General features: G+C 44.2%; 1 protein-coding gene across 1 annotated transcript in view; it reads left to right on the top strand.

Annotated features, from left to right (window-relative positions):
- The window catches only part of COG4 (component of oligomeric golgi complex 4), a 154,353-nt gene that overhangs the window by 22,171 nt on the left and 105,769 nt on the right, over positions 1-26,413 (top strand). The window contains exons 3-4 of the mRNA XM_029608911.1: positions 1,125-1,239; positions 15,122-15,296. Of these exons, the coding sequence (XP_029464771.1) occupies positions 1,125-1,239; positions 15,122-15,296 (290 nt within the window). The remainder of the gene's footprint in view (positions 1-1,124; positions 1,240-15,121; positions 15,297-26,413) is intronic.

The following is a 26,413-nucleotide window of genomic DNA, read 5'->3' as shown; positions in this document are numbered from 1 at the left end:
CCTCAGCTTCTCCAGGTCTGCCACTCTAACCTCCAGAGATCTGACTCGTTCTCTGAGAGCCAGGAGCTCTTTGCATCACATGCACACATACAACTTCTCACCGTTGGGTAAAAAATCTTGCAAATGACACTCGATGCAAAAAACTGGAAGGCCCCCCCCCCCCCCCTCTTGCTGCTGGACTACTGCCTTCATCTTAATTTTATTCAGTCCCTAGTTACATTTAGTTGTTATGGGAGTTGGAATGCATACAGAGTCCTTTAAATGTATTAGTGTATTCACCGTTTATCTGGTAGTGATCTAAAATTGGGTAATTGAACTCTTGATAAGGCCTGGGGCAATTCTGAGTTTAAGTTAAAGATAAAAGGCTGATTATTATTATTATTTTTAAATTGAAAGTGTCTCCTGTCTATAAATCAAAGGATGAGCTAGGGGTGGGTGTGCAAGGGATGGGAGGGAGGAAAAACAAACACACAAAGCTCTTAGCTCTTGCCTGCTTCTGACTAACTATTTAATACAGATACAAAAGCAGAATAAAAAATATACCCCAATAGTTAATTCTCCCCAAACGTTTTAAGTTCTAATAAGTTCCCAAAGCAGTACTTACCGATTCTCTTCAGCCACCAGCAGGTGATTCTCTCCTCTCAGGACTCCCATTCCTGATGTAAGCAGTGCTTGGCTCCAGCATTTTTATCTCAATGTAAATTGTCCTTTCCCCAAATACATTTTAAATATTATATTTTTTTTTTCATCACTGTTAGGTTAATCACTCCTCAGGGTAAGCAACTGTGGATCTTATAAGTAATATTTCTTCTGAGTTAACTTTGGGGTGTAAAAATACTTTATTAAATTGTTATATGTAAAATAGTGAATGATGGCAGATAAAGACCAAAATGGTCCATCTGCCCAGCAAACCTTCTGTTAAGGGTAGTAGCAACTGCCGCACTCTGCAGGCTACCTTACCTGTCTGCCCCACGGCTTTCTGAAAAGATTTTCGTGAAGGCGTTGGAGATTTTATTTGCTAGAATAAATTGGTAGGGTTGTATAGGCCCTTTTCCTAATATTTCATGCCCCTTGTGTTTGTTTTCCCATTAACTGAGCACTTAACCTGCATGGTTTTCTTCTAGCCCTAACTTGCAGCTGATTGAAGGGGATGCTGGGCAGCTGTCTGGGATGATCAGCTTTACATGCAGCCTTGCAGAGAACGTCAGCAGCAAGGTTCGTCAGCTTGACCTTGCCAAGGTAAATACCCATGTAGAGGAACCAATCCAATGAGCACAAGCCTCTTCAGAGTGTTAAGATCTAGTATTCAAAGACAAAAAATTAAGGGGAGCTACCATAAACATGAAGAGCCTCTCCACTAGTAATTAGGCCCTTATGAAGGCACATTTATAGCACTGCCTAGATGTGGCTAAGCTGCTGCACATTCAGACAGCATGGCATTTTCCCTCGTTTCATTGGCACATCTCTCTGCTGCCCTGTACATAAACTCCAGTGGGGTTTTTTGTTTTATGTTGGCTTGTGAAAAATGGAGGTAAATGAATGTCTGGTGTGTCTGGGCAAAACCAGTAATGCTGCCGCTGTTAGCATCTGAAAGTGCTCTGAAACTCAGTAGTGCCTAAGATGGAATTTGTAACCCAGACCCCGAGTCCCTTAGCCATGGGTGATAGTTGTGAATAGACTGAGGGATTTCCTATGTCAAAATTATGAAATTCTGCAATGTTAGCAGAGAAAAAATTTCCTGTACGTAATATCACATCACTTGCATGAGCGGAAAGATTTTTTTTTTTAACCTTTGACTAGGTCATTTGGTCTCCAGATATTATCCCTAGTATGTTGGTGATGGGAAAATTTTGCTTTAACATGTTGTTTGTATGCAAATCCCCATTAAGAATAGCCTGACTAGAGCTATCCAAAGAGGTTCCATACTCATATCAAATACACACTTTCAAACATGGCTAATTTTACATCTTATTGCCTTTATCCACTTTCTCTTTTGCTGTCCTTTTAGGCCAATAGTTCCTTGGTGGGATCTCAAATTAGTTCTGAAGGTTTAGTGTCTCCTCCATTTGGGCTTTTGAAACCAGCGTCAGTTAAGGATTTGTCCTTAAAGATGTTTTTTCTGATAGCAATCTGGCTCAGCAAATCTGAGATTCAGGCTCTTTCCTATAGAGACCCCTTTGTGGTGTTTGAGTCAGATTTGGTATCTCTTTGCCCTGTACCTTCCTTTCTTCTGAAGGTATTGTCAGTGTTTTCATCACAATCAGTTTGTTTCTTGACCATTCATTTCTAAAGAGAGATGTCAGGGCAGCAATAAATCTTTGAGATTTTTGGATGGCTGAGTTTTAAGTATTTTGAACTCACTAATCCTTTCCATAGGACAGATAAATTGTTTGTTCTGTTCAGAGGTCTGGGTAAAAGTGCAGCGGCCTCTAAAGCAACTCTGGCTAGATGGATCAAGGATGCAGAATCTTCAGTGTATTTGCTTAAAGACTGTCAGGCCCCCAGGGTTTTTCAAGCTCCTTCCACTAGACCCCAGTCTTCTTCCTGTGGTGCCAGGCAGCTGCTTGGTCATCACTGCATTCTTTCACTAAGTATTACAGATAATATATTTTTGCTAAGGAGGATGCAACCTTGTGTCCTCTTTCCCAGAATAGTTGGGCTTTGATATTTCTCATTGTCTGGGCATAAATAAACGCGAATAAAGGTGAGCCAGTTGATACAGTATATCGGTATTTCCAGAAAGCATTTGACAAATTCGCTCTTGAGAGACTTCTTAGGAAATTAAAGTGTCATGGGATAGGGAGCAATGTCCCATTGTGGATTGAGAACTAGTTAAAAGATAGAAAGCAGAGAGTAGGGCTAAATGGTAAATTTTCCCAATGGAGAAAGGTGAATGGTGGCGTACCCCAGGGATTTGTTCTGGAACCATTGCTTTTTAATATATTTATAAACAACCTGGAAATAGGAACAGTGAATGAGGTGATCAAATTTGCTGATGACACCAAATTATTCAAAGTTGTTAAATTACGTCAGGATTGTAAGAAATTGAAGGAAGCCTTGCAAAACTTGGAGACTGGGCATGCAAATGGCAAATTTAAAATCTAATGTGGACAAGTGCAAAGTGAGTCCAACAGCACAAAGCGGAAGACAATCTCATGTTGCCAGGAGCAGCAATGGTAAAATGAAATCAGTCGTCTGAGATGAAGGGAATCCTTTATTGAAATTATAAAATTCAAAATTAAATTGCCCTTGCCTGACTCAGGCCAAATTTCGCCCTAATGTTGGGCTGCATCAGGGGCTTCTGGGATAAAATGAGGGTGAAAAAACAAGGACAGTGTGCGCCAATGATTACTGTATATAATTAATTACTCAGTTCATTGTTCTTGTGCCTAGCTTGGTGGCAATCATAAATAAGTGCTACTTTTCATCACTCTTTTTTAATATGCAGGAGAGAAAAAAGAAAACACCCAAACATGCTTCCCAGCAGCTTGATAAGTCCCAGCAGAGCCTTTGTTAGACCCAGCCCTACAGGGTAGGAAGAACGCTGTTAGCCAATTGGTTGCTCAAGGCAAAGTGATACACTTAGGGAAGAGTAACCAAATTACAGTTACACAATGCAGGGTTCCACATTAGGAGATACCATTCAGGAAAAGGAGCTAGGCTTCATCATAAGAACATAAGAAAATGCCATACTGGGTCAGACCAAGGGTCCATCAAGCCCAGCATCCTGTTTCCAACAGTGGCCAATCCAGGCCATAAGAACCTGGCAAGTACCCAAAAACTAAGTCTATTCCATGTAACCATTGCTAATGGCAGTGGCTATTCTCTAAGTGAACTTAATAGCAGGTAATGGACTTCTCCTCCAAGAACTTATCCAATCCTTTTTTAAACACAGCTATACTAACTGCACGAACCACATTCTCTGGCAACAAATTCCAGAGTTTAATTGTGCGTTGAGTAAAAAGAACTTTCTCCGATTAGTTTTAAATGTGCGCCATGCTAACTTCATGGAGTGTCCCCTAGTCCTTCTACTATCCGAAAGAGTAAATAACCGATTCACATCTACCCGTTCTAGACCTCTCATGATTTTAAACACCTCTATCATATCCCCCCTCAGTCGTCTCTTCTCCAAGCTGAAAAGTCCTAACCTCTTTAGTCTTTCCTCATAGGGGAGTTGTTCCATTCCCCTTATCATTTTGGTAGCCCTTCTCTGTACCTTCTCCATCGCAATTATATCTTTTTTGAGATGCGGCGATAATACATTGATAATACGTTGAAATTTTCCGTTCCCTGTACATTCCAGGGTCAGTCCAGACAGTGGGTTGGTCTCCCTTCCAGCAGATGGAGTCAGAGAAAAGCTTGAGGGTGTGCTCTTATAGCCTGGAGCGCCCTCTGCATCCCTTCAGTATTTCTCTGACTCCAGCAGATGAAGGTTGTAGAACATGCGGTTCCCCATTTCAGCTACAGCAGGATAGAAGTTTAGATTTCTCTCTCTCATTTCTTCTTAAATTCTTTCACTGTCTGGATGGGTCAAGTTTAAAAAAAAAAAAAAAAAAAAAAAAAAAAAAGGGTTTCTGGCTTCAGTCACTTCCAAACTTGCAGGCAGAATTGGTAGCAGTATTACGTGGCATTAAGATTTTGTACTTTTTCCTTCTCAGGCTTCTCTGACTTCCAGGGGTGAATGTGGGTGGTCCACCCTCTCCCCCCCTCACGTCGGCACGTTGCCCTGAAACGCCGCCTTCCTCTGGGCAGCGTTATTGTGTGCAGTTCTGGTCACCACATCTCAAAAAGATATAGCAGAATTAGAAAAGCTATAGAGAAGTGTGACCAAAATGGAATGAGACCCTTATGAGGAAAGGCTAAAGAGAGTAGGACTCTTCAGCTTGGAGAAGAGATGGCTAAGGAGCGATATGATAGAGGTTTATAAAATAATGAGTGGCGTAGAACGAGAACACGTTAATTGGTTATGTAGTCTTTCAAAAAGAACACAGACTAGGGGACACACAATGAATTTAGTAGGTGATACCCTTAAAACTAATAAGAGAAAATATTTTTTTCCCTGTACGTACCCGGATCAGTCCAGACCGTGGGTTGAGCCTCCTGTCCAGCAGATGGAGACAGACCAAAACTGAAAGGGTATCCTATATCAGGACAGAGCCTACCCTGCACCCCTTCAGTATTTGTCTGTCTCCAGCAGATGCAGGCAGCTGAACCTGCGGTTCCCCTTCTTCTTCGTCATTTCTTCTCCCTGTGGGGATCTTGTTTCTTTTTTCTCAGGATCAAGCAAGTATTAGTTAGTTTGGATTCATATTTAAAAAAAAAATAATAATAATAATAATTCAGTGTTGAAAGATTTCTCTGTTTCTTGGAGACAGCTCTGTCTCCTCGCTCTGCTGAGGGCCTAGGGGGGCTTGCCCCTTGAATTCTTCAGCCTAGGCTTCTCATTCCTGGTGACCTTTTGGGATAATACTGGTGGTCCAGTCAATCTCCCTTGGCTTGGCTGTCCGTTTTTGAAAATTGTCCTTCCTAGAGCCCGTGACAGGGAAGTTTATTCCCCTACACTTGCTGAGCTTGAAAAAAAAAAAAAGGAGTTTTAAACCTAAGCCCTACTCAGCAAGCAGTTTAAGGACAGCGGACAGCTCCAGCAGCCTGCAGGGTTCAGTCTCTGCCTCTGACCGGCAGGGCTCAGCTCAGCTGTTTTTCTCCTCCTGACATTTTTTTTTCTGCAGCTGATGCCATGTTCTAGCGTGTGTACTGCCTGCAGCGAGCCTGCCACGCAGTTCTCCTGTGGCGGACTTTGCTCCGGGTGCCTGCCAGGTGGGGAGGGTCACTCCTCGGCACCCGCAAAAACGGCGACCCGGGGTCGGCCTGCTCGCCACATGGCCAGGCCGTTCCCAACTCGGAAAACCGCGGGAATGGTGGCCATCTTGGGAGCAGCTTCAGAAGCTGGATCGGGACTACAAGATGGAGGTGAGCCAGAATTTCTGATTTTTCCCTCCGTATTTGAGCCCTGCTCATTCTCCGTGTTTGGGGGGGGGTTCTGACTTTTCCAAACACACCCCCCCCCCCCCCCGGAAGGCTAAGCCTCGTTTTTCCATGGAATTTGTGCTCCTCATGCACAAATCTTATCTCGCTAGCATGCAGGAGGAGGAGGACCTCCCCCCCAGGGCCCCCTCCAGCGAAGACCCAGCGAGTTTCATCTCTGCAGCCACCTGCAGCGCCAGAGGGTCAGGATTCCGTCCGGGTGGTGCCAGGGGTCCCGTCCCGCTGCCCCCGGACCCCCCCCCCCCCCCCCCCCCCCCCCCCCAAGCTATCACTGGTTCCTGATCCGGATACTGATTCCCTGCTTCCAAGGAACCCCCCCGCCCCCCTCAAGGGGGATGACCTACGAGTGCTTTGTCTGTTCCAACAGGAGGAGCTGGAACCTCTTATTCCCTTCATTTTAAAGGAGTTGGGAATTTATACTCCATGAGGACACCGTCACAGCCGCTAACGTGGACCCTGTCCTTGCGGGACTTAGGGTTCCTCCACGTATGTTCCCGTTTCATCCTATGCACAAGCTGATACTTCTTCGGGAATGGGAGTCTCCAGAGGCAAGACTCCAAGTGGGTAGGGCTATGGACAAGCTCTGCCATATCCCTGAGGTCTGCCTAGACATGCTTAAGATACCCAAGGTGGATTCCTCCGTCTCTGCGGTTACTAAGCACACCACAATCCTGGTGGTGGGAGCCACGGCATTGAAAGATGTCCAGGACCACAAACTTGAACTTTTATCTCAAGCGCATCTTTGAGGTCTTGTCCTTAAGAGTCTGGGCGACAGTCTGCAGCAGTCTCATGCAGCAGGCAAGCTTCAGGTGGGTTCAACAATTACTCAGCACCCAAGACCTCCCGTCTGCAGAGGCAGAGCAGGTGGACTGACTAGAAGGTGCGATTGCATATGGGGTGGATGCCCTTTACGACCTCCTTCGGCTGCAAGCCAGAGCCATGGTCTCTGCGGTCTCAGCCAGGCATCTCCTCTGGCTGAGGAATTGGATTGTGGACTCCTCTTCTAAAGCGCAGTTGGGCACTCTCCCTTTCAAGGGTCAGTTGCTTTTTGGTGAGGACCTAGAGCAGCTTATTAAATCTCTAGGGGAGAACAAGATTCATAAGCTGCCGGAGGACTGCCCGAAACAGTCTAAGTCCTTCTTTCATTCCCGCACTCGCTTCAGAGGTAAACGTGGATCTAACAGCAGAGCATGGGGTTCCTTTCTGAGAGGCAATGCTTCCAGATCCCAATCCTGGTCTCATTCCTTTTGTGGACGTCGGTCCTTCCAGGATGGTAGCCAACAACACTCGGCCACAAAGTCCTCTTCCCAATGAAATACGGCCAGCCCATTCCTCCGTTCCAAACTTAGGTGGATGGCTGTCCCTGTTTCTCGAGGAATGGGACAAGATTACGACGGATCAGTGGGTCCTAGAGGTGATGGAAAGAGGCTTGGCGTTAGAATTTGCTCGAGACCTACTGGACCTTCACCTAATCTCTCCCTGCGGAAGTCGAAAGCGACCTGCAATCGACCAGACACTGACTAGGCTGCTGGAGTTGGGTGCCATAGTTCCGGTCCTGGGCTAGGAACAAGGGTCCGGCCAATATTCCATCTACTTCATTGTCCCCAAAAAGGAAGGCTCCTTTCGTCCAATTCTGGATCTCAAGCGAGTCAACCGGGCCCTCAAGGTTCCCCATTTTCGAATGGAGACCCTGAGGGCCGTGATAGCAGCGGTTCCCTCCAGCGAATTCCTGGCATTGCTCGACTTGATGGAGGCTTACTTGCACATTCTGATTCACCTCGAACATCAGAGGTATCTCCAGTTCGAGATCCTGGGCCAGCATTTCCAGTTTCAGGCGCTCCCATTCGGCCTCGCCATGGCGCCAAGCACTTTTACAAAGGTCATGGTGGTAGTGGCAGCCTCTCTCCGTCGAGAAGGAGTTCTGGTCCATCCTTACCTAGACAATTGGCTCATCAGGGCCAAGTCGGAGTCTCTCTGCAAGCGGGCGGTCGTCAGGGTCCTGACTTGTCTGACCTCTCTTGGGTGGATAATCAACTTTTCCAAGAGCAAGCTACAGCCATCCCAGGTCCTGGAATTCCTGGGGGCACGATTCGACACGCGAGTAGGCAAAGTGTTCCTTCCAGACACACGGGCGCTCAAACTCGGAACAAGTGCACAATTTTCTTTCACTTTCTTTCACTTCAGGTCCTGGGGTCCATGGCCTCCACTATCAATCTGGTTCCTTGGGCTTTTGTGCATATGCATCCATTACAGAAAGCTTTGCTATCCCGCTGGAAACCGGTGTCGGAACAGTTTCGGATGCCTCTCTCGCTCTCAGAGTCTACCATCGCTGAGATGCAGTGGTGGCTCTCGCCTGCCCACCTTCTGAAGGGGATGCCCCTTCAGATGCCGCAGTGGATCATTGTCACGATGGATGCCAGCCTCTCCGGCTGGGGAGCAGTGTGTCAAACCTAGTCTACGCAGGGATACTGGTCCCCAGCTCAATCCCGCTGGCATATCAATCGGCTGGAAGCTCGAGCGGTCTATCTGGCGCTCATGGTTTTCCTTCCCTTACTCCATCGCAAGGCGGTGTGGGTCCTCTCGGACAACTCCACCACAGTAGACTATATCAATCGGCAGGGAGGCACCAGGAGTCGCCTGGTGGCTCTGGAAGCCAGCAAGCTCTTCACCTGGGCAGAACGTCACCTGGATCACTTAGCAGCTTCACACACAGCAGGGAAGGAGAATGTTCAAGCGAATTTCCTCAGTCACCAGTGGCTAGATCCCAGCGAGTGGGAGTTGTCCGGAGCGATGAATCTGATCGTCCGCAGGTGGGGTCCCCCCACTTAGATCTGATGGCCACAAAGAACAATGCGAAAGCTCCCATGTTCTTTAGCCGCAGAAGGGAGCATTGCGCGGAAGGAGTGGATGCGCTGGTCCTTCCCTGGCCTCGTGATGTTCTCCTGTACATGTTTCCCCCTTGGCCATTGGTGGGCAAGATACTCAGAAAAATAGAACTCCATTGAGGCCCCATCATCCTCGTGGCACCCAAGTGGCCCCGCAGTCCGTGGTTCGCGGATCTGGTGAACCTCGCGACGGATGGCCCTCTCCGACTCAGTCATCTTCCCCACCTCTTCAGCAGGGTCCCCTATTTTTCGATCAGGCGGATCGCTTTTGTCTAGCGGCCTGGCTTTTGAACGGCGGAGAATGAGAAAGAAGGGATATATCCACACTGTTGAGGGCCCGGAAGCCATCTACTTCTCTCCCTAATGTCCGGGTCTGGAAGGTTTTTGAAAATGCGGGCGCCGCAGCAGGAGTTTCGGCTCGCAAGGTTCCAGTATCCCAGGTCCTTTCCTTCCTCCAGAATGGTCTTTCCAAGGGTTTGTCATTCAGCTCCTTGCGGGTGCAGGTTTCCGCCCTTGGCTCCCTATTAGTCAACATTGACGGGTACGCGGTAGCGGTTCATCTGGATGTTGTTCGCTTCCTCAGGGGAGACAAACATTTGAATCCGCCGGTCAGGGCTACTTGTCCCTCGTAGAGTCTTAACCTGGTCCTTCGGGTGCTATGTGAGGCTCCATTCGAACCTCTGCGGCGGGCTACACTTAAGGATTTGACTCTCAAAACCGTCTTCCTGGTGTCCATTTGTTCTGCCAGAAGGGTTTCGGAACTCCAAGCTTTGTCTTGCAGGGACCCTTTCCTACATTTTTCTGATTCAGGGGTCTCCAAGACGGTACCCTCTTTTTTGCCGAAGATCGTGTTTTCTTTTCATGTCAATCAGTCAGTGGAACTCCCGGCCTTTTCTTCGGAAGACGTAACGAACTCATCTGGCGGTGATCTCTGGCGCCTGGACATAAAACTAAGACTGGAACCCTGCCTGATTACCTTCCGAAAAAAACTCAAGACTTGGCTTTTCATCCAAGTCTTCCCTTAAGCCTAACATTGCAACAGTTCTTTCATTTAGCCCACTAGACTAAATGATCGACCCAGCCACTGTATATTCATACGTTCTCATTCTCCAGTTGTTTCTGTCCTTTATTTCCTGGCTACTCTAGCCCCCAAGTTCACTCTCCCTGTTATTTGTATCTGCGCTTCGGCCTTCCTGTTATATGGTTATGTTCAGTTAACCCCTAAGTTTGATGTAAACCGGCCTGATATGAAGTTCGGTATAGAAAAAATGTTAAATAAATAAAACGGGTCTTACTGCGCTACCTCGAAGTTACTAATGAGTTCCAGGTCTCGGATCATTTGTTTGTCCTCTGGAGTGGTCCAAATAAGGGTAGCAAGGCTTCTAAGGCCACGATTGCTCATTGTCTAAAGGAAGCTATTGCGTTGGCGTATATCTGTAAGGGCCGATCTGTTCCAGAGGGCTTAAAAGCCCATTCTTTGCGTTCTTAGGCCACTTCTTGGGCAGTGAGTCAGTCGGTCTCTCCTCAGGAAATATGCAGGGCAGCTACTTTGAAGTCTCTGCACACCTTTGCTCGTCATTACCGACTCGATGTATAAGCTCCAGTTTTTGGCTCCTTTGGACAGTAGGTTCTTCGAGCAGGACTCTCTCGGTCCCACCCTATTTAGGGAAGCTTTGGTACATCCCACGGTCTGGACTGATCTGGATATGTACAGGGAAAGGAAAATTGGTTCTTACCTGTGAATTTTCGTTTCTGTAGTACCATGGATCAGTCCAGACGTCCTCCCGTGATAGATCTGTTCTGTCCACTCAAAGTTGTTTTCTTTACAGGTTCTTGAATTATCTGAATCTGTTATTATTGCTTGAAGGCACCGGAAGTATCTACCAGATGAAAAGGATTTTCTATGCATGAACGATGTTATACAGAAATCTTTAAATGGTTTGTTCAATTTATCAGTTTTTGATTGCTTGCTTGATCTTTTACGCGTTATATCTGCTTTGATAATGGTTATACTGAAGGGGTGCAAGGTAGGCTCTGTCCTGGTATAGGATACCCTTTCAGTTTTGGTCTGTCTCCATCTGCTGGACAGGAGGCTCAACCCACGGTCTGGACTGATCTGTGGTACTACAGTAATGAAAATTAGCAGGTAAGAACCAATTTTCCTTTCATAGCTAAGCTCTGGAATTCATTGCCAGAGGATGTGATGAAAGCTATTAGTATAGCTATGTTGAAAAAAATCTTTTGGACAAGTTCCTGTTGGAAAAGTCCATAAGCCATTATTATTAATGTGGAGTTGAAGAAATACACTTCTTACCTCTTGCTTAGTACTTGTGATCTGGATTGGCCATTATTGGAAAGAGAATACTGGGCTAGATGGACCTTTTGGTCTGACCCAGTATGGCAAGTATTATGTTGTTATGGGCTGGTGTAGCAGGATAAAATAGAAGGAGAAATTTTATTATCTGTTAATTCGCTTTCCATGAATGCTGTTACACCAGTCCAGGACCCTCCCAGGTAGTTGGGCCATGTAAAAGAGAGGATGAATTATCAGGTGAATGTCTTTTGTTATTTATAACAGAAAAACAGCTTTTTCCCGCTTCTCAGCCTTTAGCTACTATCTCTTGTAAGTTTATAGAAATTTGGATGTTTTTTCACGATCTATGATCTGTTTAGTGCTTTGTCATAGGAATACTGGTTTTCTCTGTGCTGCATCGCCTGTAAGTAGTGGCAATGATTTCACAAGGAAAACTGTGAGCTCTGCCTTCACTCGTTGGTAGTGGGAGATAACCCACTTGTCTACACTGGTGTAACATAATTCATGTGACGCTATACTCGACTCACTAAACGCTCTAGGATTCAAACAATCCATTGAATTCCCTACTCACAAGGCAGGCCACACTCTCGATCTCCTCTTCACTAATGCCCTCATTCAAACAGACCCTCCTTCCCACACACCCATCCCCTGGTCAGATCATCACCTCATCAATGCATCTCTCTCCCTCAAGATACCCACATGCCATGATAACATAAATAAAACTATCCATTACAGGAAAAATTGTACCAGAGATGACCTTATCTCAGCAGTTTCAAACAATCTTGATCACTTAGACCTCTCCGACGCAGACACAGCACTGGCCTCATGGCATAATATTACAAATATTATAGCCAATTCCACGTGCCCCCTACAAGCCAAACTTATCTCCTCACAAAACAACAACAAAAAGAAACCCTGGTACTCCCACGAACTAAAACACCTTAAACAACAACTTCGAAAATCCGAAAAGATTTGGCGCCATGACCCATCTCATAATCATTTGGCACAATTCAAATCCTCCCTACACCTGTACAAAGAAAAACTCAATAATACTAAACGAGATTTCTTTGCTAACAAAATACACCAATTCCAATACAATCCTAAAGTGCTATACGAGTACGTTAATTCTCTTACCAAGTCAGCAGCTTCTGACGTCCCAGATGACGTAGCCAAATCTAAATGTGAAGAACTTGCCACATTTTTCCAAACTAAAATAGACAAGTTGATATCCAAGTTCACCAATGCATCATCCACTCCCATCCAACAATCCGAACCTGACTGCAACCAAGTCAAGACTAGAAATAACACTAATATTCTATCTTCTCTAGAATGCACCTCTACACTAGAAATAGAAATTCTCATTAAAAAAGCCAAACCTTCCACCCATCCTACCGACACAATACCCACCAAACATCTTCTCGCAATACCTAACCTGATTGCTAAACCCTTAACAAATATCATCAACCTGTCCATTAACTCAGGAAAGGTACCTGTCCCTCTTAAACAGGCAATCGTCAAACCTATTCTAAAAAAACCTAAACTAGACCCCTCTGATCTAGCCAATTACCGTCCCATCTCCAATCTGCCTTTCATATCCAAACTCCTTGAAAAAACCGTTAACAAACAACTCACTGAATATCTCGATGAAAACCACATCCTTGCACCTTCTCAGTATGGTTTTCGGAAATCCCACAGCACCGAGACTCTTTTACTCTCTCTGTCAGATCATATTCTCAAAGGCTTCGAGAAAGGGCAATCTTATATCCTTGCCTTTCTTGATATCTCCTCTGCATTTGATACCATCAGCCACTCCATTCTCCTACAGCGATTATCTGAAATTGGCATCACAGGTGTTGCCCTTAATTGGTTCAACTCCTACCTCAGTAATAGAGAGTTCAAAATTCAGCTAGGAAACCATGTCTCCAAGGCCATACCCCTCAAGCAAGGTGTCCCACAAGGTTCATCCCTCTCCTCAACCCTTTTCAACATCTACCTCTTACCCCTCTGTTACCTCCTTTCTAGCCTCAACCTCCCTCATTATATATACGCTGACGATGTTCAGTTGCTCATCCCCATTACCGACTCTCTTTCAAAAACCATGGATATTTGGAATGATACCCTCCAATCCATAAACAACCTCCTTTCTTCCATCCACCTAGCCCTTAACACCACTAAAACCGAAATTATGCTTATCTCACCTCAAAACCAACTGAACCCCTCCCCGCTTTCACACATCCCATTTGCTCAACAAGTCCGAGATCTGGGCATTATTCTCGATGGTCACTTCTCACTGAAGAAATCCATCAGTAATATAATAAAGGATGGATTCTTTAAACTTCACACCCTTAAGAAACTTAAACCTCTACTTCATCCCCCTGACTTCCGTACGGTTCTACAAACTATTATCTTTGCCAAAACAGACTATTGTAATTCCCTTCTCCTCGGACTCCCCAACAATGCCATCCACCCCCTTCAAATACTACAAAATACTACAGCACGGATTTTGACCAACACACACAGACACGATCACATCACACCGGTACTAAAAGATCTACATTGGCTTCCCATAGCCTCCCGTATACAATATAAGGCTCTCTCACTCGTTCATAAGGCCTTGTACAACCCCGAAATGAATTGGTTCAATGACTCCCTCCGATTTCACCAAGCCAATAAACCCACTAGACACATTCATCTCGCCACCATGCCCACCACTTCACCTAAACTCTACAAATTAACCTCCACGAGAGCACGTGCATTATCAATCGCAGGGCCCATTCTCTGGAATACAATGCCAGTTGAACTTCGCCAAGAAGAATGCCCAAAAACTTTCAAGCGCAAGCTTAAGACCTGGCTCTTCACCAAAGCATACACTTAAATTCTCATTTCTCTCATCTATGCCCTCCCATCTCTGTCCCCCTTGACCCAGATTTTCACTAAATGCGGATGAGTCCCCCTCGAACTGGTTTCTCCCTAAGCATACATCATTCCTCCTCTCACTCCCTTCTGTATTACCCTACCCCCTCCCTACCCCTTCTTCTTCCCCCCTCTCCTCACCCCTTCCCTTCACATTTGATATTTCATGTTATTCCCTATAATTGTACATTTTGTATATACCTGCAATCTTTGCCTACACTAATTTATTAATCTAATTTCATTCTTCTGTCACTTTTCCTCCTTTTTTCTCTTTTTACCCTCTTGTATTCATGTTGTTTTAATTTTAGATTAATGCTTTATTTCCCCTACCTTTCCTTACTCTCTAATTATTATGTTTCAATATGTTCTAATTGTATTATGTTAAACTTGTTCGATGTAAAGCGCCGCCACAGGCACTAGTTTCTTGTTTCGCTGTGAACCGATGTGATATCATTGATGAATGTCGGTATATAAAACCGTTAAATAAAATAAAATAAAATAAAAATTAACAGATAATAACATTTCTCCTTTTATTAGATACATATAATACATTACAGTAACTTTGATAATTTGAGTACCTCAAATCAGTTTCACTCTATCCAGACTTGCTTGAAGAAGGAACCTAAGGAGCCCCAAAATCTTACATCCTGTAAACAAGGGTGGAAACAGGATGCTGGGCTTGATGGACCCGTGGTCTGACCCAGCATGGCAATTTCTTATGTTCTTAGGTATTGGGGTAATTTTCAAAAGGATTTAAGAGCATAAAAGTAGAATATATTGTAGCAGTTTTCAAAAACCCATTTACACATATGCATGTAAAACATTGATAGTTCAAAAGCACATATTAAACCGTTTTAAGCATATAAATCTTTTTGAAAATTACCCCCAAAGTCTCTAACTCTCTCTACATTAATGAATGATACCAGCAGACCAGTGACAAATTTATCATCTGATCTTTGGGCAGAATCGTCTGTACCAGGCCATACAGAGAGCTGATGACATCTTGGATCTGAAATTCTGCATGGATGGAGTTCAGACTGCCCTGAGAAATGAGGACTATGAGCAGGCAGCAGCCCACATTCATCGCTACCTCTCCCTAGACAAATCTGTCATTGAACTGAGCCGGCAGGGCAAGGAAGGTATGCAAAATGATAGGAGAGAAAAAAAAGTTGGGAAAGAGTGCTGAAACATAGAAATGTCAGTCTCCAGCAACAGTGAGAACATTTTGGAGAATATGTTGGAGCATGCAAGAGAGAGGAAACAAGGGATGTAAAGAAATGAGCTGTTTATACTAATATGACATCATTATTCATTTTACATAGTAGTTGCTTTATATATTTTGTAATATATTGTTACTGATGGAATATTAGTTTTTTTGAATTCTTGATATTTTTTATTTGCTGATTTGTCTGCAAATTTAATAGTCTGTTTTGTGGTCTTAGTGTTTTTTGTATTATGCAATATTTATGCTCTGTAGATTACCTTGGGCTATTTTTGGAAAAGCAATTCATAAATAAAATTACAAAGTAACAGACTTCACAAGTAAGGTCAGTGAAAAGAAAGTAAAAAACATGATAGATAAATTATAAAAAGCAAAGACATGCTGGCAAAATTCTGTAGAATATAGGTGAGAAAGGAGTCAAATCTCCTACACATTTGAAGAATCTGGTAGGCCTGATTGACAAACTGAAGAGTAGTAAATCACCTGGACCAGATGGTATACACCCCAGAGTTCTGAAGGAACTAAAAAATGAAATTTCAGACCTATTAGTAAAAATTTGTAACTTATCATTAAAATCATCCATTGTACCTGAAGACTGGAGGATAGCAAATGTAACCCCAATATTTAAAAAGGGCTCCAGGGGCGATCCGGGAAACTACAGACCGGTTAGCCTGACTTCAGTGCCAGGAAAAATAGTGGAAAGTGTTCTAAACATCAAAATCACAGAACATATAGAAAGACATGGTTTAATGGAACAAAGTCAGCATGGCTTTACCCAGGGCAAGTCTTGCCTCACAAATCTGCTTCACTTTTTTGACGGAGTTAATAAACATGTGGATAAAGGTGAACCGGTAGATATAGTATACTTGGATTTTCAGAAGGCGTTTGACAAAGTTCCTCATGAGAGGCTTCTAGGAAAAGTAAAAAGTCATTGGATAGGTGGCGATGTCCTTTCCTGGATTGCAAACTGGCTAAAAGACAGAAAACAGAGAGTAGGATTAAATGGGCAATTTTCTCAGTGGAAGGGAGTGGACAGTGGAGTGCCTCAGGGATCTGTATTGGGACCCTTACTGTTCAATATATTTATAAATGATCTGGAAAGAAATACGACGAGTGAGATAATCAAATTTGCAGATGACACAAAATTGTTCAGAGTAGTTAAATCACAAACAGATTGTGATAAATTGCAGGAAGACCTTGTGAGACTGGAAAATTGGGCATCCAAATGGCAGATGAAATTTAATGTGGATAAGTGCAAGGTGATGCATATAGGGAAAAATAACCCATGCTATAATTACACAATGTTGGGTTCCATATTAGGTGCTACAACCCAAGAAAGAGATCTAGGTGTCATAGTGGATAACACATTGAAATCATCGGTGCAGTGTGCTGCGGCAGTCAAAAAAGCAAACAGAATGTTGGGAATTATTAGAAAAGGAATGGTGAATAAAACGGAAAATGTCATAATGCCTCTGTATCGCTCCATGGTGAGACCGCACCTTGAATACTGTGTACAATTCTGGTCGCCGCATCTCAAAAAAGATATAATTGCGATGGAGAAGGTACAGAGAAGGGCTACCAAAATGATAAGGGGAATGGAACAACTCCCCTATGAGGAAAGACTAAAGAGGTTAGGACTTTTCAGCTTGGAGAAGAGACGACTGAGGGGGGATATGATAGAGGTGTTTAAAATCATGAGAGGTCTAGAACGGGTAGATGTGAATCAGTTATTTACTCTTTCGGATAGTAGAAAGACTAGGGGGCACTCCATGAAGTTAGCATGGGGCACATTTAAAACTAATCGGAGAAAGTTCTTTTTTACTCAACGCACAATTAAACTCTGGAATTTGTTGCCAGAGAATGTGGTTAGTGCAGTTAGTATAGCTGTGTTTAAAAAAGGATTGGATAAGTTCTTGGAGGAGAAGTCCATTACCTGCTATTAAGTTCACTTAGAGAATAGCCACTGCCATTAGCAATGGTTACATGGAATAGACTTAGTTTTTGGGTACTTGCCAGGTTCTTATGGCCTGGATTGGCCACTGTTGGAAACAGGATGCTGGGCTTGATGGACCCTTGGTCTGACCCAGTATGGCATTTTCTTATGTTCTTATGTTCTTAAACACTGGAGAATTTCCAGAATATTTTTGTCATTTGTATTATTCCAGTTGCCAAAACAGAGCGCAGAGATCATATATGTGCCAAGAAGTGGCGTAGCCAGAATTGATTTTTTGGGTGGGCACAAGGTAAACATGGGTGGGCTGTAGGCATGCAGGTCTGAGACCTTCTAGTTGTTTTCTTATTGATAAATAATGCCATATACTGCACCCTAGAATGGCTTTCTAAGTAATTTGCAACAGCCATTATGCATCATGCGTGAAACTTTAAAACATTTTACCTCAATTATTTCAAACACTTACCAGCATTAAAAACTTCCTGCAGGGGTACTTTGGTGGGGGGGGGGAGCGTTGCTGCTATGCACAGGACTGGTGGAAGGGTATTAGGCACCCTAGGCAAACCTTACAGCCTGGCGCCCCCACCACCCCATACACAATTTTAAATTATGCATTTATAACATATTTTACATGAAAAGTGACATTCTGAGGTAAAATTAATATACACATTGTAATAATTTCATGCACTGTTGTGATGGCAACAAGAAAACTTTGCATCTTGGACATATTTCAGCATGGTCCTCCCGTATCAACACAGTACTATCTGCCAATACTCAAAGAATAACAACCCTACCTATGAAAAAGAATACCACAGATATTACACCAGAATCTAAAATATCAGTACACCTTCTATCAGGAAAACAGAACAGGCCAAGCTACTACAGATACCTACAGAGAAACCACATGTTAAAAGAATGCTTCATCTCAGTCTTTGTATGCAGAACACAAAACGTCACCAAATACAGAATAAAGCCACATAAAGTATAAATAGAAATGTGCAGACAAAAACTGAACTGTAAAACGCATCACGCCATACTCTACACAGTGCAATAGAAAAACAAACATTTCACCATTCCTCATGAAACAATAAATAACAAGATATATAAATCATTAATCATAATTATAAAATCATACTAATAAAATAATTTCAAAACAGCTGATGAATAGAATATCCAATAATTAAAGACTCATGCAAATTTTGAAAGCTTTACCAAACACCAATAAAATATTTCAAACAGCAGACACATCACATACTACCCAATAATTAAAATGGTAATCAAGAAAAATGAACTTTAAAAGCCACCTTTACTTACCCTGTCCATCAGTTCTCCTACTCCTTTCCCTTGCAGGCCACACCAGAAGCAGCAGTAGCTGCTGATGCTGTCCTCATGGTCTCTTCCTTAGGGACCACAACCAGTCTCTTCTCTTCTCTCTCTCTCACACACACAGACCAGTCACATCCTCAGGACCAGTTTCTGTCTCACACACCAATTGTTGTCTGTCTCTCTTTCTCTGTCTGTCTCTGTCTCTCTCTCATACACACGTCACCTCTCGGGCTAGTCTCTCTCAATCACACAATGCTCTCTCTATTTCACTTACACACAAGCTCTCAATCACACACATGTTCTGTCTCTCACAGCCACAAGCCAGCCAAAAACATGCTCCATCTCTCTCTTGCACACACATTGACACACACAAGTACCCTCCCTGACTCACATATACACCACACACATACAGAAGCATCCTTCCGGTCTCACATACACATTACACGCTCACAGAAGCACCTTCCCTGTCTCACACAGAAAAGCATCATTCCTTTCTCACATACACACACAGAAGCTCCATTACTTTCTCACATACACACACACAGAAGCACCCTTCCGATCTCAAATACATATACATACAAAGGCCCCCAGATGAACAGCTCGTCTCTGGCGACGGCTAGCAGCACCAGTCTTCTTATCTTCAGCCCCTGCCGGCCTGGTCTCCGGTGGCGGCTGGCAGCGCTTATTTTCTTTTCTTCGGCCCCCACTGGCCTGGTCTCCAGCTGCGCTGATCTTCTTTTCTTCGGCCCCGCCGGCCGGGTCTCCAGCTGCGCCGATCTTAATTTCTTCAGCCCCCGCTGGTCTTTGGGAGCGGCTGGCAGCGACGCCTTGTGCTGCAGGGCTCGTCACAGCCACGCGGTGCCCTCAATGTGAGCAGGAGCAGAGGAGGCCATATGATCAGCTAGACCGGCCCACCGGGGGAAGCCCGATTTCCCCCGATAGTCCAATCCGCCCCTGGATCCCGCGATGGCCTTGCAGGTCCGGTTCTCTACTTCTGGTTCCAGTTGGGTGGGCCTGGGTCCAAATTGGGTGGGCAGCTGCCCACCCATGGCTACGCCACTGGTGCCAAGGAGATATTGTTTGCAGATCATTAAAAATAGAATTGTACTGGTGGCTGAACAGCATCCAGATGAGACATAACTAGGATTTAGAAGGGAAAAAGATGGTATTTACTTATTGTGAACAATATCTGAGAGAGTGATTCCAGCGAAGAAAGAGCTACTTCTTAGCTTCATTGACTCCACCAAAGTTTTTGCTAATGTAAATTTTAGTAAACTGGTAGAATGGATATGTAGAGTTGCTATACTGAAACACAAAATTAGGCTATTTATATTGGAGTTAACATAGAAATGACGGCAGAAGAAGACCAAACCGCCCATCCAGTCTGCCCAGCAAGCTACGCAGTTTATCCATTTTTTTCCCCTTTTTTTCTCTCCCACCTGTTACTATTGGCTTCCAGTACCCTCCAGCCCTAATTCCCCTCCACCCCACCACCAATTTAGAGAGCAGCGCCGTATCTGCTTCCAAGTGAATGTCCAGCTCAATTAGGGGTAGCAACCACTGTAACAAGCAGGCCACACCCTTACCCCATACTCTTACCCACCCCTGTTTTTATTTATTTTTTTTTTTTGGAGATAGCAGCCCTCCATCCTTCCGCTCCATGAAGGTGGAACACCAACTACTGGCCACTGGCATCCCGCTCCGTGAATGCCTCTGTGGCTACTGCCGCTCCGTGCAGTGCTTTGCTGCCTCCTCTTTATTCATGCCCTCTAGACTTGATGGATCCACAGTGTTTATCCCACACCTTTTTGAAGTCGTTCACAGTTTTAGACTTCACCACTTCCTCCGGAAGGGCATTCCAGGCATCCACCACCCTTTCTGTGAAGAAATACTTCCTGACATTGGTTCTTAGTCTTCCTCCCTGGAGCCTCAGCTCGTGACCTCTGGTTCTGCTGATTTTTTTCCTGACGGAAAAGGTTTGTCGTTGTTTTTGGATCGTTAAAGTTTTTCAAGTATCTGAAAGTCTGAATCATATCACCCCTGCTCCTCCTTTCCTCCAGGGAGTACATATTTAGATTGTTCAATCTCTCCTCGTATGTCATCCTATGAAGACCCTCCACCTTCCTGGTCGCCCTTCTCTGTACCGCTTCCATCTTGTCCTTGTCTCTTTGTAGATACGGTCTCCAGAACTGAACACAGTACTCCAGGTGAGGCCTCACCAAGGACCTGTACAAGGGGATAATCACTTCCCTTTTCTTACTCGATATTCCTCTCTCTATGCAGCCCAGCATTCTTCTGGCTTTTGCTATCGCCTTGTCGCATTGTTTTGCAGACTTCATATCGTTAGACACTATCACCCCAAGGTCTCTCTCCTGCTCCGTGCACATCAGCCCTTCTCCCCCCATCGAATACAGTTCATTTGGATTTCCACTCCCCATATGCATGACTCTGCACTTCTTGGCATTGAATCTCAGCTGCCATATCTTCAACCACTCTTCCAGCTTCCTTAAATCCCATCTCATTCTCTCCACTCCTTCCGGCGTGTCCACTCTGTTGCAGATCTTAGTGTCATCCGCAAAAAGACAAACCTTACCTTCTATCCCGTCCGCAATGTCGCTCACAAATATATTGAACAGGACCGGTCCCAACACCGATCCTTGCGGTACACCACTTAAAACCTCCCTCTCTTCAGAGAGAGCTCCATTTACCATCACACATTGTCTTCTGTCCGTCAACCAGTTTGCAATCCAGGTCACCACCTCGGCACTCACTCCTAAGCTTCTCATTTTATTCACCAGTCTCCTGTGCGGGACCGTATCAAAAGCTTTGCTGAAATCCAAGTAGATGACATCGAGTGCTCTTCCTTGATCCAATTCCTTGGTTACCCAGTCAAAAAAGTCAATCAGATTTGTCTGACAGGATCTTCCCCTGGTGAATCCATGCTGCCTCTGGTCCAGCAATTCTCCCGACTGTAGATAGTTCACTATTCTCTCTTTCAGCAGTGACTCCATTACTTTTCCCACCACTGAAGTGAGGCTAACCGGTCTGTAGTTACCAGCCTCCTCTCTGTTCCCACTCTTGTGAAGCGGAACCACCACAGCTCTTCTCCAATCACTCGGCACCACTCCTGTTTCTAGGGATCTATTGAACAGGTCACACAGCGGACCCTCCAGCACATCTCTGAGCTCCCTCAGTATCCTGGGATGAACCTCATCAGGTCCCATGGCTTTGTCTACTTTCAGTTTCCCCAGCTCTTCCCATACATTTTCTACTGTAAATGGAGTTACATCTACTCCACTCCCCTCCAGTATCTTGTTAACTAGGGACGGTCCTTCTCCAGGGTCCTCCTTAGTGAACACAGAACAGAAGTATTTGTTTAATATTTCTGCCATTTCTTCGTCTCTCTCCACACATTGATCCTTTCCATCTTTCAATTTCACTATACTACTTTGAACTTTTCTCTTTTCACTGATGTATCTGAAAAATGTTTTGTTAAATGGCTACAGCAGGAAGCACAAAAACGTGGAAGTTAAAAACAAATAGGGAAAGATGAATACTCCCCTCTTTTATTCAGTTATTTATCATATAGTAGATTTCTAATCTTTGAGGACATGGAGAAACTGACAGGCATAAATATTAAGGACATAAATCTAACACACTTCAATATGCTGCTGCTAAGGTACTAATGGCATCTAAGAAAGAAGACTTATCAGAGACGAAGCATAGATAATGCATAACCTGTAAAATCAATGGAATGAGCTTGAACACCAAGTAGACGAGAATCATGCTAAACAGCAAAAAGAATACCAACACTCTAGGAATATTTGCTGAAGAACAAAAACCAAAATATTTATTTATTTGTTTGCACATCGTATCGGTTTACAAATAACTTGTAACTTTTCGGCAGTGCCTTTACATGGAACAATAAAAAAATAAATTAAAGAATTGTAAATATTCTAGGTAGCTGGATTACAGAAGGTGGAAGATTGGTTACCAGAACTAAAATGACTAATGGGGAAAGAAAAAAAATGTTTTTTGGGACTGTGAGGAATTTCTTAGAAGAAATTTAGATCTAAAGCTAAAGTAAAGGCTTCTAATTGCATACATGACAGGAGTAGAGCATGGAAGTGAAAGGTGGTATAGCGCAGAGATTATTTTTTTAAAAATACATTCTTTTGATTTTCTGTTGATAGCAGGGCTGAATTAGCCATGCTGTCTGGGAGCATGCACGCGACCGGGAGTAGGCGGAGTTTTCCTCAGTGAGTCACAGAGCTTTGACGCTGTGCAGTCGTCTTCCAGCGCGATTCTTTACTTCTCATCAGTCTCTTTTTTTTCCGCAAGCCGTTTCGCACGCAGGGTTTTTCCTCTCACTACTTTTTCAACATTTTTGCAATCTTTTTGTGAGAATTTGCCACCGCGATGGCTCCGAAGCCATTTGGATTTAAATACTGCCAATGTGGCAAAGTTATGTCCATCATTGATGGACATAACTATTGCTACATTTGTTTGGGGCCAGATCACAACCAAGCCTCATGCAGAGACTGTGGTCGTATGTCTCCCCAGGCCCAGCATCAGCGTGCTGAAAAAAACGTCACGGCTGCGGACGGGCTTGTACACCCCAACAACATTGGTGCATTCTTTGCCGGGACCGCCGAAGAAAGGACAAAAAACGTCACTTAAGAGGGCCTCCTCCCTCAGCCCGAGAGACTCTCTCCGCGCCGATCCAGGCGCTGGGCCCAGGTTTGACAAACCTACGGTGCCTCAAAAAAGAGCCTGGGCGCTGCCTCCAGTGCCTCAGCGGGACAAAGGAGCCACACATGTGTCGATCGGGCCACAGGGACCTGTTCCTGATCGACCCTGCTCCTCTGCGCCGAAAGCGTCGAAACACTTGTCGTACCCGAAGATGCCGACACACTCAACGCAACCAACGCACGCGTCACATTCGGAGCACACGGCGAACAAAAAACACTCGGCGCATTTGACGCATTCCATGCACCCAGCGCACACCTCGACGCATGCTTCGCTGATGACGCAGCCAGGCCAGGAAGGTCATCCACCGCTTCCCAAAAAGTCACACAAGGCCCATCTACTCACTCTGGTCGCTCCACCACACCTAAACATCCATGAGAAAGTTCGGATGTAGATGTGGAGCTCCACATCTACATCCGAACTCTGTCCGAATTCTCTGTCTTTGAGGGATGCATCAAGGATGCATTTGAGGGAGGCTCCTTCTCGGATTTGTCTTCGGTATCTCGCAGCAAAAGATTATCTCCTCAGCTGCAAGTACCCCTCCATAAAAGACACAGACCATCTCCTCTTATTCCACCGAGTCCTCAACTCAGACGCACGACACCACAGGATATCTTGTCGGTGGCACTGCCTGCGAGACCTTCCTCAATGCTTGGACAATTACCCCACAGCCAGGAACTCTAGCATCCAAAGCCATGATGCAGATTTCGCGGGCATTAAGCACGTTCTTTGAGGATCTTGAGTCTGCAAAATCCAATCCACCAATGGAGTCTCCTCGCCACCTACATCTCCTAGGCCTACTGTTCCATCTGACCTTCCATTGCCATCTCCAGCTCTCCCACGCAGTCCGGATTCACAGATCTTCTCATCTTCCTCAAATTCCTCCTCTGGCATGCCTTCTGATCCACTGGAGGGCCTTGCTTGGTTAAGAGCCAGCGCAAGTCGTGAGGATGTTCACGACAAATTGGCAGATATTCCCCATCTAAAACAGCAGTCTCTCTCTTTTTCTTCTTCTCCTCCTCCTCTTCCTCCATCTTCTTCATCATCATCCAAAACTGGTCAAGATTTGAAAACAATGATGACATAGAAACAGCAGACGAACCATAGTTTCTAATCTTTGTATCAAAGATTTCGAAAGGAAAATGTCTGAAATGGAAAAGTGAATTGACCAGTGAAAGATGAGGTACTCATTACACTGTATGCCACACTGAATTATAGATAAACCTCAAAAATCACCACTGTATACAGTGATCCAATGTAATCAAAAATAAATCAAGAGCAACTAAAAACTGCTCTGTCATAAGAAAATGCCATACTGGGTCAGACCAAGGGTCCATCAAGCCCAGCATCCTGTTTCCAACAGTGGCCAATCCAGGCCATAAGAACCTGGCAAGTTCCCAAAAACTAAGTCTATTCCATGTTACCATTGCTAATGGCAGTGGCTATTCTCTAAGTGAACTTAATAGCAGGTAATGGACTTCCCCTCCAAGAACCTATCCAATCATTTTTTAAACACAGCTATACTAACTGCACTAACCACATCCTCTGGCAACAAATTCCAGAGTTTAATTGTGCGTTGAGTAAAAAAGAACTTTCTCCACTTAGTTTTAAATGTGCCCCATGCTAACTTCATGGAGTGCCCCCTAGTCTTTCTACTATCCGAAAGAGTAAATAACCGATTCAATCTACCCGTTCTAGACCTCTCATGATTTTAAACACCTCTATCATATCCCCCCTCAGTCGTCTCTTCTCCAAGCTGAAAAGTCCTAACCTCTTTAGTCTTTCCTCATAGGGAAGCTGTTCCATTCCCCTTATCATTTTGGTAGCCCTTCTCTGTACCTTCTCCATCGCAATTATATCTTTTTTGAGATGCGGCGACCAGAATTGTACACAGTATTCAAGGTGCGGTCTCACCATGGAGCGATACAGAGGCATTATGACATTTTCCGTTTTATTCACCATTCCCTTTCTAATAATTCCCAACATTCTATTTGCTTTTTTTGACTTCCGCAGCACACTGTACCGACGATTTCAATGTGTTATCCACTATGACACCTAGATCTCTTTCTTGGGTTGTAGCACCTAATATGGAACCCAACATTGTGTAATTATAGCATGGGTTATTTTTCCCTATATGCATCACCTTGCACTTATCCACATTAAATTTCATCTGCCATTTGGATGCCCAATTTTCCAGTCTCACAATGTCTTCCTGCAATTTATCACAATCTGCTTGTGATTTAACTACTCTGAACAATTTTGTGTCATCTGCAAATTTGATTATCTCACTCATCATATTTCTTTTCAGATCATTTATAAATATATTGAAAAGTAAGGGTCCCAATACAGATTCCTGAGGCACTCCACTGTCCACTCCCTTCCACTGAGAAAATTGCCCATTTAATCCTATTCTCTGTTTCCTGTCTTTTAGCCAGTTTGCAATCCACGAAAGGACATCGCCACCTATCCCATCACTTTTTACTTTTCCTAGAAGCCTCTCATGAGGAACTTTGTCAAACGCCTTCTGAAAATCCAAGTATACCATATCTACCGGTTCACCTTTATCCACATGTTTATTAACTCCTTCAAAAAAGTGAAGCAGATTTGTGAGGCAAGACTTGCCCTGGGTAAAGCCATGCTGACTTTGTTCCATTAAACCATGTCTTTCTATATGTTCTGTGATTTTGATGTTTAGAACACTTACCACTATTTTTCCTGGCACTGAAGTCAGGCTAACCAGTCTGTAGTTTCCCAGATCGCCCCTGGAGCCCTTTTTAAATATTGGGGTTACATTTGCTATCCTCCAGTCTTCAGGTACAATGGATGATTTTAATGATAAGTTACAAATTTTTACTAATAGGTCTGAAATTTCATTTTTTAGTTCCTTCAGAACTCTGGGGTGTATACCATCCGGTCCAGGTGATTTACTACTCTTCAGTTTGTCAATCAGGCCTACCACATCTTCTAGGTTCACCGTGATTTGATTCAGTCTATCTGAATCATTACCC

The sequence above is a fragment of the Rhinatrema bivittatum genome, chromosome 7 (assembly GCF_901001135.1).
Source record: "Rhinatrema bivittatum chromosome 7, aRhiBiv1.1, whole genome shotgun sequence".
Classification (NCBI taxonomy): domain Eukaryota; kingdom Metazoa; phylum Chordata; class Amphibia; order Gymnophiona; family Rhinatrematidae; genus Rhinatrema; species Rhinatrema bivittatum.
This window is presented reverse-complemented; position numbering and strand designations above follow the sequence as displayed.